The sequence below is a fragment of the Tympanuchus pallidicinctus genome, unplaced genomic scaffold (genome assembly GCF_026119805.1).
Source record: "Tympanuchus pallidicinctus isolate F22 unplaced genomic scaffold, pur_lepc_1.0 scaffold24, whole genome shotgun sequence".
Taxonomy (NCBI): Eukaryota; Metazoa; Chordata; class Aves; order Galliformes; family Phasianidae; genus Tympanuchus; species Tympanuchus pallidicinctus.
Genome location: NW_026294741.1, coordinates 3,945,826 through 3,960,653, shown reverse-complemented (window position 1 = coordinate 3,960,653; position 14,828 = coordinate 3,945,826). Strand labels below are relative to the sequence as shown.

At 43.9% G+C, this 14,828-nt stretch overlaps 1 protein-coding gene across 1 annotated transcript in view; it reads left to right on the top strand.

The window, feature by feature from the left end:
- Positions 1–14,828, top strand: part of TAOK1 (TAO kinase 1) — a 59,006-nt gene that overhangs the window by 20,446 nt on the left and 23,732 nt on the right. The window contains exons 2-8 of the mRNA XM_052688584.1: positions 2,995–3,221; positions 6,193–6,264; positions 9,006–9,107; positions 10,717–10,762; positions 11,313–11,409; positions 11,777–11,890; positions 12,671–12,762. Coding sequence (XP_052544544.1) covers positions 3,090–3,221; positions 6,193–6,264; positions 9,006–9,107; positions 10,717–10,762; positions 11,313–11,409; positions 11,777–11,890; positions 12,671–12,762 — 655 coding nt within the window. The 5' untranslated portion in view covers positions 2,995–3,089. The remainder of the gene's footprint in view (positions 1–2,994; positions 3,222–6,192; positions 6,265–9,005; positions 9,108–10,716; positions 10,763–11,312; positions 11,410–11,776; positions 11,891–12,670; positions 12,763–14,828) is intronic.

The window sequence follows — 14,828 nt, the reverse complement described above, 5'->3', positions numbered from 1 at the left end:
GCAGGGAGCTCCGAGAGAACAGGTCCTACCCCTTCCTCACCTCCCAGCTTGCCCATGGCACAGGTTCCAGGTGTGCGCATTGAGGGCTGCCGTAATTACAGGGAACGTCTTCGCTATTCACAGAGCTCTGTGGATGCGTGCGTGCAGTTTCTGCTCATTGACACTTGTTCAGATGAAAGTAATTTGATAAAAACGTTTTGGCCTGTCATCAGTGCCATTTACGCTGGTAATGACAGTCACTCAGTACACCAGTTTGCAAGGATTGAGTTGGTCCAGTCTTGCGCTCTGGTTGTTCCTTGGTTTATTTTGAGTCTTTTTCAGCTCCTACAGCACCCTGCTGGACTGGAGACTTGATCTAAGCACCGATTGTCGTGTTGCATGCAAGGCAGTATTTTTGTTTAGTACAAGTGGTAACGGGGAAAACCAGTGGGATTTGTTTTAGACGAGTTGAGCAGCTAAAAAGTGTGATGGCCTCATCACAGGGCATTGCACCATCGTGTCCCCATCCATGGCCCCACGAGCCCACCAGCCCTGAGCCATGTTTGTTAATGATGTTATGCACAATGGGACCGAACAGGATCCAAAACCTGCAGCAAAGAGGCTGCCTGGCTGGAAGAATGTAAAACATGTCACTGCAGCTTGACCGTAATTTAGAAAACCAGCTGCTTGCTGGTCTGTAATTGAATTTTTGGTGCACTTTAGTTGCGGGGTTTCTTTGTTTTTTTCCTTTAAGACTCATCTGTGTTGTCAGTACATTCAGAGCAATGTGCTAATCACAGTGCTTCTAGTTCCATTTCCCCAGAACGCCCCGGTGTCATTGCAGAAGATGGGCACAGCTGCTGCTATCCTGCTGAAGTTTTTCAAACCGCCTGCTTTTATTCTCCTGCTCTGCACCGAGAGGCGCTGCCTGGAGGTGGCATTTTGGGGACGTGCTCTCCAGCCAGGCCAGGAGGAGCACAGCAGCGGGGCAGGAGCAGTCCCAGCTGTGCCACACGTCCCCTGCCCACATCCCTGCAGCGCTGCTGCGGGGCCGTGTGACTCGGAGCCATATGAGCAGGTTTATCCCAGCCTAGCCCCTCCGACTAACAGATGTAGGCAAAAGGGCATGCTGGGATTGCAGCAGTTGCTTTTGAACAACAATGTCCTTTTTGTGAGAATCTGATGCTTCTTAAAAGATGGAACATGACATCATTACCGTTGGTCCAAGAAGCATTCCTTCAATAATACTGAGTGTGCTCTGGTTATCAGCTCCCTTCCCCCCGCTCCATTCTCTCCCTTTTCTGACTGATGCTTTTTGTCTATTGTTTCTTTCGGGGCTGTAAATGTGAAACAGTTGTCTTTCAGTGTTATGTGCTTGTTAGAGCTGGAATCAAGTGGAATATTGTTGGCTTGTTTGAAAGAAAGAAGGAAAAATAACAAAAAAACCTTTTCTTCCAGTCTTCATAAACGTAGCAGGCTGCAGGTAGGGGCTCACTTGGAGCTGAGTATTTCCCTTCCCTTGCCGTGTTCGTTACTGTGTGATGTAAGGAAGGTGAGGGCAGTGCAGCCTCAGTGCTGTGCCCCAGCCCCGCTCTGCTGGCACTCAGATGTGCTCTGTGAGCTGCTCGGGTGACTCTGCACAGTCTGCACTGATACACAGTGTGTGTGTGCTCGCTCACAAGCCCAGCCTGCCAGAGCTGTGTGAGCCGTGCTTGGATCTTGTGCTTGCTTCACCTCTGGCATTTCACATTGCTTTTTCCTTAGCCCCCGGGGTTGGGCTGTCATGAAAGAGTGCTCTGGGTTACGCTAGAAATCTCCTTGCATCCTGACTGCTTGGATGAAATCTAGAGAAATGCTGGATTTCAGCTCCCTGCTCTGCTTTCTCTCTCCCACGCATGTCTTCAGCGGGAAAATGGGGGAATCTTGCAGGCTTCACCACCATACCAAGGTATGTCTCTGCTGTCTCTTGTGCTCTCCTTGCAGCAGTTGCTGGAACTAGCAGGGAGCAGGCAGGCTGTGGAAGGTCCACGTGCTGCAGCTGCCTGGAGAAGAGTGGTTGCATGGAGCACCAGCATCGGGAACATGGCTGTTTTCATTCTTGTTGGAGCTGCTACGTGCAATGATTGGTTGATGGGCTGGAAGAAAGGTGGAGTTTGTAATGTCCAGAAAAGGTGGAAAAATGGATGGGGGCTGACCTTCTGGCAGATTGGTGAAATTAGATTTATTGTCTTTTTTTTTTCCATTATAAAGATGTAAAACCTAAAAGGTAAACTTGAAATATAAAATGTCAATCGAAAAAGTGCAAGTCTTGACCAGGTGAGAGTTTTATGAAGACACTGAGCAGCATGGTGAGCTGTTTGCTGGTGACAGAGAACAGCTTTAGCAGGACACAATTTGTTGGGAACTACGAGGACATCCCAATAGTCATGTTCTTCCCATAGGACAAACCCCTATGTGTTCTGCTTGTGTTGTCTGTGTGGCTTCACCTGGTGTTGAGAAATGGATTTTGACACAACCTGAAAGTACTCTTGTTTTACGGATGGATTCCAAGGCACAACTTCAGTAGTGAAAGCAAACACACGGTGTGAACAGAGAAGGTCCTGTGCATTCCTAATGGTGTATGAGCATGCAGCTCTGCTTTGGAAAGTCCATCCAGTGGTTGGAGATGTGGCGTGTGTGGCTGTTCAGGGAGAGGCACTCGGAGTAACGGGGCTCACTGGTGACAAGCTGGTATCAGTGTGGGGCAGAGCCACACTGCTGACCTCTCTGCAGGTGATGGGGCAGGTGCTAGGGGGAGAAATGCGTCTCATTTTGTGCTTTGGTTTGGAATTGTGCTCTGCTGAAATGCTCCACTGCTGTCTCAGTGGGATCTTGCCATCCCAGTGGATGGGTTGCCCTGCTTCATGTAATGGGCCTGCGTGCTTGGGAAGAAGTGAAAGCTGCTCTTCTGCTGCTTTGTTTGTGGGTCTTTGAGCAGAGGATAATCAGTGAAGGATTGCAATCTTTTTCTTGCAGTAATCCATGCTGAAGAGGCTCCATTCATACAGATGAACCAAGGGTTGAGGCAGCACTTTATACCCAGATAGTCGGTCGGCTCACTGCCCAGCAGGATGCCATCAACCAGCAGAGCGGGCAGCCTGAAGGACCCCGAAATTGCAGAGCTCTTCTTCAAAGAAGATCCAGAAAAGCTCTTCACAGATCTCCGAGAGATTGGCCATGGAAGCTTTGGAGCAGTTTATTTTGTAAGTATCCTCGTGCCTCGTGGATTTTAGCCGCGACTACTGTGAATGTTTGTGTGATGTTTGGAGTGGAGGTGTTTTCCTGCATGTCTGTGCAGTTTCAGGTTGTTTGCAGACTGACAGTGTCTGTAAGGTGTTTGCATACAAGCTGAAAGGAAGAGCTGGAGATGTGGCCCTTGCCCAGTGCTTTCAGGTGCACTGTTACATTGCAAGTAGGGATTTTTCTGCAGATTAAAACATGTATTTTGGCTCCATCGATTCTGATTGACAGTGCAGTTCTGTTGGTCTCATTGTGTCCTTATCATCTCTTCTCCCTTGAGAGGAGTTCTCTCTCCCTTCGTGTGTCCCCCACAGGCTGCCTTACAGCCATTCTTTGTGTTTGGCACCTGGATGTTGGGGCTTTTGTTATCATTTGGCCTGACACATCCTTCCCTACTGCAGGCAAGAATCCCATTCTTCAGCTGTATAAAACTTATTGACAGGAGAGTGTGGACAGCAGCTTCTCCCTGGCTGCTTGTGTAGCTCAGATACTGCAGGGCAGCTTTGTCTGCAGGTTGCTCTGTGTTAACCCAAGTGCGTACTGTAAGACCTTCATTAAAAAACCATTTTCCTCAAAAAAACCTTTTCACATTTCTAATTACAGGAGGTGTGGCCAAACCTGCCAGTTTTCCTTCAGAAAGCCATTTGTGTCAGGATTTTATGAGATGCCTATTCATTGTTAATAATTGCAGCAGACCATGTTGGGAACCTTCCAGCGCAAATTTAATGCAGCACAGATGAACTAATTAGGAAAAGCTTCTTAATTTTGTTCCTTGCTTAAAACTATGAGCTGCTGCTGTCTGGGAGCAGATCTGGAGGAGGAGGTGCTTTCTGATGAAGCAGCACTCACCTGTGGCCATGCTTCCTACCCTTGCTCACATGGCTTGAAGCGTGGAAATATGAAGAGAGAACAGAAAATCTGTCTTCCTATAAGTGGAAATACTTCTGCAGTTTGTCAGGAATACTGTGCATTATAAAGGAATGTGTGCAACCAGCACTCAGCTGGACATAACCTGCAGGCTGATGGCATTCCCAAACATCAGCAGCATGCTGCCATCGTGGCATCTGCAGCACTCTGTGGCTTTGTATGATTTGGGTCCTTTGTCCTCCTGTAAAGCTAGAGAGAAAACAAAGCCAAATTTCTTTAGCAAGATTTTGATTCTGCTAATGTACACTGCTAAACATTCTCTGATCAATGTGATACTGGATTATAGTTAGTAACAGCATCTGACCAAAGTGGTGACATACCTCCACTTTTGCTCATGCCTTGCTTTTGTCACTGCTGCAGTTACCCAAGGCATCCAATCCACTCTTCTTTCTTCTTGGTTTCTGTCCTGAGATGCCCTGTAATGGCCAAAAAGTTTCTCACCCCTCGTTGCAGTTGATATGAATGTTGCTGGTTTACCTCGTAGTTTAGTTTCTTAGAAACTGCAAGTCTGGCACCTCTGAATCATTTTGTATTATCCTTAACCCTGCTGCATGTTCTGCAGTGTAATAACAGCTTTGACACAGGAAACCTACTGCACTGGAATGCTGCAGATGGAGCTGAAGAATGACCCGCTCCCTTTTGTTAGCACTGCTCCTTCTGCTCTGCTGTAGTATTTTGCTCCTTGCTTTATTGCAGCTCCTCACTGACTTGCATGTTCCAGAGATTGCTTCTCATTAGAGGCAAAGATCTAGGAGATATATATATATATAGATATGTACATATAGCTATGTCTCAAAAAAAATCAACCCCAAAAACAAAAAAACCCAGACCCCTGCTTAAGGAAAGGCACCAAAGCCAACAAAAATGAACACTGAAAGGTATTGTAATATCAGTGAGACAGCAGGGAGTGTCCTCTTAAACAGAAGGGAAAGTATAGAAGTGATGGTTCCAGCTTGTATCTGGTTGAAAGAAGGACTGGCAGGGAACTCTGGGAATCTCTTTAATGAATGGCAGAATTAAAATAGGACTGAAAACCACTTTTACAAGAGGCAGAGTGCTGGCATTTCGTTAATCCCTTTTCTGATAGGCTCTGGTAGTACAAATACATTAAAAAATCAGCTTTTCCATCAGTCATCAGTGACTGCAGGCATGCACATTATTTTGATTTGTATCATTTGGCTCCATATCCCAATTAACTGCACTGCTCTGAGAGACCCCCCCACCCCTGTGCCAGTGATGTCCTTAGCAGAGGCAGGTGGGGCCTTGTTTGGCCCTCATCCCCGCTGGGTGCAGGCTCCCTGTAAGGTGCACAGGCCACTGCTGTGTGCCAATTGAGACAAAACTTGCCTTATCTTGAAATGTTACTGCCTGAAATCAGGACGTCTGCCTATGAAGTGTGAAAAACCACACAGGCTTATTTTGCAGTGTAAGCAACATGATTGGGCTGAGCAAATGGAAGTCTGAGCCAGCACCTGGGGTTGGATGGCCACGTGCTGCCATCCCTGTGTGATCTCTCTTCCCTTAAGACACGATAGCTGATTTGGGGGAGCACTGGGAAGAAAGCAGCTGCTGCTGGAGCAGGGATCTCCTGCACGTCCTGTGACATCTCTGCTTACGTTTGGGATGGAGCAGGGGGGCTGGGCCTTGCTTCTGTTTTGTCTGGAGCGTACCAAGGATAGGAGAGATGTTGATTTAGAGAAAATCCGTTCTGCTTGAATCAGAGCTGCTGCTGTAAGCTGTGATTTGTAGTTTAGGGATGATGGTGTTCAACTCCTGGGACGCTGAGCACAGAGAGCTGTTGCACCTTATCTCAGATTTCAGATAGGTACAGCAGTCTCACCCCTTGGAAGATGCTTCAGTTCTCACTTTCTGCAGCAGCTTTCTAATGGAGAGAGGTTTCTCAGCGCTTCTTCCAGAGTTCAGCCCTTGTGTGTGAGTGTGTTTGCTTTGCACCTCATGGGAAGTGGTGACCTGAAGGAACTGATGCCTCACTTTTTGACATTGCAGGCACGCGATGTGCGCACCAACGAGGTGGTGGCCATCAAGAAGATGTCATACAGTGGGAAGCAGTCCAATGAGGTATGGAGAATATCTGAGTATACATATTGAGTATATCAAGACTGCTGCAAATGTTTATTCTGTGGGATGGCTGCAATTAGCCTGGGCTGTGATGAGAGAGAGCTCTCCTGTAACTGAAGGTGAATGAGGATACAGTGTGAACAGATTTGTTTGTTGTTCTCAGTGAGAACCTGGAAAAGATCAGCAGGATTCTTCAGATGCAAAGTGCAATTTATGGGGCCACATAAATGTGAAGAAACAATAATTTTTTAAAAGGCCCAAAATGTATATAAAAATAGAAAAGAGCATGTATGTATTCAGGCTTTTTTTTTTTTTTTTTAACCCTTAAACATTCAATTCTAAATCCCTTTTAAAGGAACCATTTTGCTTCATGGACAGAGGCTTACTAGGAATAGTAGAGGTGGATGCAGTAGTGAGAGATGCAGGGAGAATCTTTCCTTACACCAAGTCATGTGACTGAGTGCCTCCTTCCCTGGAAGCAGCAGCTAGAACAAAAGCAGTGAATGAGCAGCAGCACAATTAGGGAAAACTGTCAGGGCTGGGGATTAAAGTTGTCTCTGCAGAGTGATCTGGAAAAGTAGGCCTCTGAGGTTTCAATGCTCAGTGTTTTCTTGGCCACCCCAGATGTGTCTTTTTTCCTGAGATGCTTAGCAGAGATAATTGATTTCATACTTGAAACGTTAAAGTGCCAATACAGGTTCTTGAAAAGCTCCACAGGACACAGCAGCTGATTTGGTATTATTTGTGGTACTGACATCTATCAAATCGTGGCACCATTTTTTCAGCAGATGTCTTTACTGTAAACATATTGTTTGAAGCACCGGTGGTTTCCTCCCTCCATTCTCTACATCCCAGTCTTAGAGGCAGCCTCACTCTGCTGAGTTTCACTCACAACAAAAACTGCCTTTTGTGTATTGATCATCTGCACTGCCAGGCACTGAGGCATTGCTTCCTTTCTGTTCCTGTGTGTAGGAGGTAAAGGTGGCAATGTCTCTCCAGTAATTCTAACTTCATAGTTAAATTTGCTGTGCATTCTTCTATTTTGTCACTGCAGTGGCTTGTTTAACTGTGTACTGATGAAAGAATAATTTGTACTTACCACTTGTCCTGCTGTTTTAATTACTGTGAGCTATAAATACTCTGTTCACATGAATGAAACAAACTGTGCGTGCTTCAGAAATAACTTCTGTTTGTCTTTGGTGCATATGTTTCTTTATTTTGAAGAAAGTAACAAGACAAGGATTAAAATGCTTTACATTTCCTTACTTTGTTTTCTTTGGAAGTTTGCTAGAGCTTCGATGTCGCCTATGTAAAGGGAACTAAGGGCATTCTGATGTCATTTTATGATTGCTTTGTTTGCACAGTAAGATTTTATGATTGGTGGGGTAAATCACTCTTTAAAATAAGAACATGTGCTATTTTAAAAGTAAGTTTTGAACTTCGTTTAACTTATTAACTTATTTAAACTCGTCGTGTGATCTCAGAGCTTTTTTTTACCCAGGAGATGATGAGTAGGTCTTTGCTAATACATTGCCTCTCCTCCCAGTATAGGAGAAGCGTAGAGAGGTGCTTTCTTGATTTGGCTTCCGTTGCTCAGTACCTCAGAGGCAACAGCATCAATCTTGCACTGGGTCGATGAGAAAGGTAGCAGTACAGCCACACAGACATTGTTCTCGTGAAACTCCTGGTGCTGAGAGAAGCTTAGTGAGTGAGTTCCTCAGGTGTGGCGGCCACGCTCCTGCTTTCATTTGTGCCTCCTTTTACTGAGGAAGATTTGGGATTTGTGCTTTTTCCAAAGGCATTGCATGCATGGACCCTCCATCCACCAGTGACTCCCACCCACACAGCTGAGGAGCGTTGCTGGGCCTACGAGCTTCTCAGGGCTGGAACCTTCTGTGCTTGAAGCTCTGCTCTGGTTGACTTCAGAACTGATACTCTTTCTTGAAAACATTTTCAGTGTCAGCACTGCCATGTTGACATCTCCATACCTGAATGGTTTCAGCTACTGCATGTGTTACTGAGCTTCTTTCCCAGCAGTTCCACTTCTGCCATTGCACTTCCCAGCTGTTGCCTTTCTTGCCCGCGGTTGGATGGGTGTGCAGTGAGCTGAAGGACTTGCTGATTTTCTCCAGGGGAGCAGTGAAAGTGTTGAGGCACACATTAGAAAACGACCTTTTGGCCTCTTTTGTGTTTTACAATTGCACTGTCAGCATTCCTCTTATCATAAATCTGGATTCCCTTGCCTATAGGTGCCTCAGATTAAGTTGTTGCCTGTAACTAGTAATAGAGAAGTGTTATCAAGAACATTGATTCATAGCTGCCAAATCTTCTAGCACGATGTAGTTAGCAGTAGGGATAGGTCTTGATGTCTGTGAGACTTAAGGAAGAGATGGGTGACACTGCTTAAGGGCACTCATTCGCATCACTTTCAGATTGAGGTCTGTGTTTCGTTGGGCAGCAGAAAGAGAACTGCTTCCTTTTGAGAGCTTCCTCAGATCTCAGGTGTTTGCCAGTATGTGTACCTACGGATATAAAACGTTACACTGATGAGAGATTCTTCTCAAAAGGGTTAATCAATAAGCTTGTTTTGTAGGTGAGTTGAGGAATCACAGTGTCGATGGAAGTTTTTTTAACTTGGAACTTACTGTTGATTTCTGCCTTTTATAACAAATAAATGACATATTAACTAAAAAAAATCAGCCAACAGATTCACGAAGTCTTTCTGTTCCTTTTTCCTACAGAAATGGCAGGATATTATTAAGGAAGTCAAGTTCCTCCAAAGAATAAAACACCCTAACAGTATAGAATACAAAGGCTGCTATTTGCGGGAGCATACGGCATGGGTAAGCATTGCTGCACTCTGTGCTTCTCTGGCCTTGGTTAAGGGTGCTTTAAGCTGTGTCCAGCTGACTCCCAGGAGGGACCTGAACACTTACATTGCACAGACTCAGATAAGTGCAGGCAAAGACATTACAGATGCTCAGCAAAATTAAGCAGTTTTTAAAAACGTGGTGTAGGGAAGTTTTTTCCTTGAACTTGCAGAGTAAGGTGGTTGTGCTGTTACACTGAAGTGCCCAGTTCAGTGGGTTGAGTATCCAAAATAAAGAGGAACTGGAGGAAATAAAAAACCTCTACCACTTTTCTCACTCTAAAGAAAAGTGAAGATCTAATTGCACTGTCCAGAAGGTGAGCCTGGCACCCTTATTAGGTACCTGCAGGTGACTGAACAAAGCACTTGGTATGCCACTGAATGTTAGCTGCTCAGTACTTTGCAGGTTGACTTAATGTGCTCCAGAAGTAAGTGTTCAGTTGTATTTTAATGGAATAGAATCCCTGCTGGTAATTGTAAACAAGGTATGTTTTGAATTGTTAGGATTTCTACTATTTAACTGAATTCTTCTGTTGTGTATTGTTTATTTCTGATGCTTTGTTGTTGGTAGTGGCATTTGTTTAAATGACAAAACCAATGAGCTGGTTTTATCTCTGGCTGTCATCTCCTAACGATTCTCAGACATTTGATTTAAACCACAAAAATCCAGACCCCCAAACTAAATTTAGTTTGTATGAGACTGCATAAAAATGTGTGTGTGGGAATAGCTGCATTTGGTTATGCAGAGGAAGCACCTTGTCAAACTCAGTGTGATTTAGCACCTTTCATTGACAAAGTCTTCTTAGCATTGTATGCTAAATGAATCAAATAGTTGAGGTAATAATTGAAGGTATAAGTAGTGTCCCGTATCACCTTCAATAAATCAGTTTTTTAGGATGAGGTTTTTTAGCTTCTTTCTTTTTTTGCTTCAGATCTGACAGGAACAAAACTGTAAGTAAATCCCTGAGTAGCCCCTTAATACTCTGATGAGCTTAAGTGCAATGTAGCACATTGGGTACGTGGATGTAAAATAAGATATGTGATGCAGTGCATAAGTGGCTGTGAAAATGCTCTCGCCTTCATTGGAAGCGTTGGTGCTTGGTGTCTTACACAAGCAGGCTGTGATAATTCCAGCTAGAGCTGCCTTTGTGCAAGGGTCAGTGCTCAGATGGGCTTATGTTATAAGTAATGCTTGCATTGTTATAGCTGAGCTCTGTTGATTTCCAGCTAAGTTTAGCATACAGTCTGCTAGGATTTTTGCTGGTCACTCTAAATGCCATTTCATTATTGTTTATTATAGGTTTGTTTTTCAGGAACAGTAATTTGGTGCTTCTGGTGGATACAATATATTCTTGAGTATTTGTCTTCCTCCTTTTTTTCTTATGTGAAAGCTGTTTGTCTGAACACATGGAATTTGTTAAAGGGCATTCATAAGATGTCAGGTTGAGATTGAAGTGCTGTACCTCCTCCTCTCCCTCCTTGCTGGACACGGGGCAGACTGCAGGCTGCACTGTATGCACCAGTAATAATTGCCATCTCCATTAGAGATTTTCTAACAACTATTTTGATTTCTTTCCATACAGCTTGTTATGGAATATTGTTTAGGATCAGCATCAGACTTACTAGAAGGTATGTCACACGTGTTTATTTGATTGAAAATCAGCTCCTTTGTTAAATGGTCACTTTTCTATCAAGCTTCTTGAAGTGAAGTTTTGGAGAAATGTGGGTGTCCAGTAGGTTGTTCATCTCCTTGCCTTGCCAGCAACAGTTCAGGACCAAAAGCTGAGCTGTCTGGGAGTCACTTGTGTTGCTCCAGTTCAGTTATTCATGTGGGAATTGCCATAAGCTAGATTCCAAGTCCTGGAACTTTCATTGATGGGGAACTGAATGTTGAATTCCAAATTGATATTTGGAGAGTAGCCCCAGAGCAGACAGGAACGCGGCAGTTGCAAGGCAGTCTCTTGTTGGAATATAGCTGCTGGTTTAGATACATCTGATTATAGAATATATTTTATGCTGGAAACTACTTGTAAACTGAACATTTGTTTCTCTATCTGGACCCAGTAAAATCAAGTTTTAGTATTTTGTCTGTGTTTTCATTATTAACGGTTCTCACTTGCATGCTGCAAACTACATTGTTTTCTTTAATATTGAATTTCAAATAAATTCTTTCCTGAAGTTCATAAAAAGCCATTGCAAGAAGTGGAAATAGCAGCAATTACCCATGGTGCTCTCCAGGGATTAGCATACTTGCATTCTCACAATATGATCCATAGGTAAGTGGTTAAACTTTAGCTGTCTCATAGACTAGTGGATAATTTACCTCAATGATTGTTTTCTATTCATCCCAAACTTAATATTTGTAAGCAGAGATTTTCTTTTTGTAGTGATTCTGTGTGAAGCTTATCTAGGTGTGCCATTAGATGCAGCTGAGATTTTGAGTTGATTTTTGAGACAAGCTAGGTTCAAAGATCCACAGTGATGCTAAGCTACTAGCGCAAAGATTAAAGGTTTTGTCTTTGGGAGAAATGTGGGTGTTTTTCAGATTGAACATGTGAATTCTTGCTGTGTTGTGATCTCTCCTGCAGAAGATTTTCTGTTTTGGAGGGGAATCGTACTGACATTTGCATTTTCTCTAACCAGAGATATCAAGGCAGGAAACATCCTGCTGACAGAGCCAGGACAGGTGAAACTCGCTGACTTTGGATCTGCTTCCATAGCATCTCCTGCCAACTCATTTGTGGGGACGCCATATTGGTAAGCCAAGCGTTTTAAGCAGTTCTGGAGCTGTGAAATGAAAGAATCATTTACTGGCTATTTAGTATATTTGGGCTTTATTGCAGCTAGCTTTGTGATTCCCTGACTGTGGTAGTGATAGAATGTACTCTGCAGAAGAGATTCTGTGGTAATTAGGTTCCAGCTTCAACAACTGTGATTCCTTGTACTCGCAGTGCACAAAAAGTGATAAGAATATTTTGTTGTTGTCCTTACCCCGACTTTAAGTGGTGGGGGTGGGATTTAATCATCTGTAATGTATTTTAATCATTCCCCCTTGAACAATTTGTGTGTTCTTACCGCATGTTGGAATAACTGAAGTGTTTTTTCTCTCATAGGAAAGGCCAGGTTCATTGAACAAAACCCTTTGCAGATCCCTTCTATGCTTTGATCTCTTACACCGAATCTGTGGTGTTTACACAACTGCATGCTATAATTATTTCACCAGAGTTAGCCAGCCAGCTAAACTGTTGGAAATGTGGGAGGGCAAGATGGTGGTGTAAATGGAGAGCTGGACAAAACACACCATGCAGCCTTCCTGGAGGCTTGCACTAGCCTGGGTGCCCAGCTAAGTGGCATTCTAAGCTCTATCCACATGCCAATGGTCCTTGTTCTGAGTGTGCCATGTTCATGCTGATATCTTGGGGAATGATTTGGTGTTTGGTGGTTGAAACCACTGAAACGTTTTGTTTCATTGCAATGCTGCTGATGTTGATGTGCTCTATTGCACAGAATTTTATGAGTACTGATTTCCTATTTTAGGATGGCCCCAGAAGTGATTTTAGCCATGGATGAAGGGCAGTATGACGGCAAAGTAGATGTTTGGTCTCTTGGAATTACCTGTATTGAGTTAGGTAAGTTATTTTCCTTGAAGAAAAAAAAAAGCAACAAACTATAAAATGTAATTATTTAATACCTTGAACTTACTCCATTGAATTACAGTGCAGAGCACTTATGCTTGCTTCCTTGTCTGGAATTGGGGGGAATTTGGGGCTTGAATTTTAGAGAAGAGAACCAAATATGCTGTACAGAATTCAGGACCAAGTCTTCAATTTGATATGAATTGGGGCAGCGTTTCCATTATCCCAAGAACAAGAGTTAGATGAAGAAAATAGCTGCACTGTATCATGAAGGTGTTCATGTTCTGTGGGAAGGCCTGATCACTTTTGAACTGAAAAACAGCCTGCTTGCTGGACAGGTTTAGAAATGGACCATTGAACGTATCGATGTGAAAACAGTGGTGTAAATTGATGTTATTTCCATGCAATTTTAGGATGTGTTAATGAGACCTGCAATAGTAGGAAATTCGGGTTAAGTAAACAGTTTCAAAGCTATATGCAATGCATTTTGTCACTTGTGAATAGATTTGGCTAGAAAATACTTTTTACTTAAAGTGGAACACTGGTGTAAGAGCACGGTGTCAGTGTGGCATTCTATTTAAATTGAAGGCAGGATATTCTCTGGGAACAAAAATACACTGAGTGAAGCACAGCCCAGCACACAGTGCTGCTTAGCCTGTGGGATCTGCTCCCTGGGAGCTGCTGGGATGTGGGCTGCCTCCTGCTCTGCTCCCAGGGGCTGTCCTCACAGCCCTGTCACATTGCATTGCTCATACTCCAAAGACCTCAACGCAGGAGCAGCCTGGCTGGGCAGCAGGAGCTCTCAGGAGCACAGTAATCCATGCGAACTGCACAGTTTAGCTAAAAATGCTGTCTGACATTCCCAACTGTCAACTTCATTTTCTTCCAAGACACGAAATCAGATTCTTTCTTCAGAGCAGAGATTTTTGTTGTTGTTGTTGCCAATATAAAGCAAGTTCAAGGGGTGTGACTGTCATGACAGAATGCTGCTCCTAGTGGACCGAGGAGGTTTGGCTGGATGCAGTGCTCTAGGAATGCACTGAGCTCATGGCCACCACACCCCCGGGTGCCGTCCTGCACGCTGCATTCTTGCAGTATGAAGCGTTGGGCTCTGTGCATGGCTCCTGGCTTGGTGGAGGTGAGGCTGGGTCGGGGTGATAGAGTGTTACAGGCTGGGTTGGTGCTGTGTCTCAGTTGTGCCACTTTGAAATAAGCGTGGAAAGGAGGCAGGAAAAGGAGACATCTAATAATTTTCTCAAGCTATTGCTTAGTTGTAGAAATAGCCCTCACTGAAGGCTCAGTTTCACTGTTTCTTGAAGATTGATGCTCGTTTTAAGAGGAAAAAAGGTAGGGAGAACAGTCAGTTAAAGTGGTTAAATGGGTAATGAGTTTGATCCCGAGTAAAGGCAAGTGTTATCAGACAGCTTGGGGAAGGGCAGCTGCCACATCTGAGCCCTAACTCTTCAATTTACTATTTGTCAGGAATCTGTAGGGCCTGGTCTGTTCTCTGACAGCGATGAACCAGCATCTCTGGTACACAGCTTACTGCTACTATTTGGCTCAAAAAGCAGAATAATAATAATAATAAATATCCTCCTCCCCCACCCCCCCCCCCCTTTTTTTTTTTTCCTCTTTTCAGGAAGGAAAGTTTTCTGTTGCATTTTCACTGGTGTAGGAATGTCCTCGTGGCCTGAGCAGCTTCTCTGGAGTGTTTATAGTGAGGCTGAGCTTTATAGGTCTACCCTATAAACATTCTGATGAAGCTTCAATTTTGTTGTTACAGTGAGATCATCTCCTTCCTCATTAAGCTTTCATGCTGTGTCAGTCTATAAGAGTAACACAAGCTTGAAAGAGAGAAGAGCCAAAGAGAATGCAACTCTCAAAATAGTGTAAGAGTTAGCCTGCTACTGACTTCCTGCCCGGTGCTTAGTCAGTTCAGTGTGATCTGATGGCTGTTGCAACCAGATTTTCTTCATCACTTCTACTGTGATGTCCCGATAGAATAAAAAATTGGTTAGCATTTTTAGCAGCTGTAGCGTTTTGGTTTTTAGATAATAGCA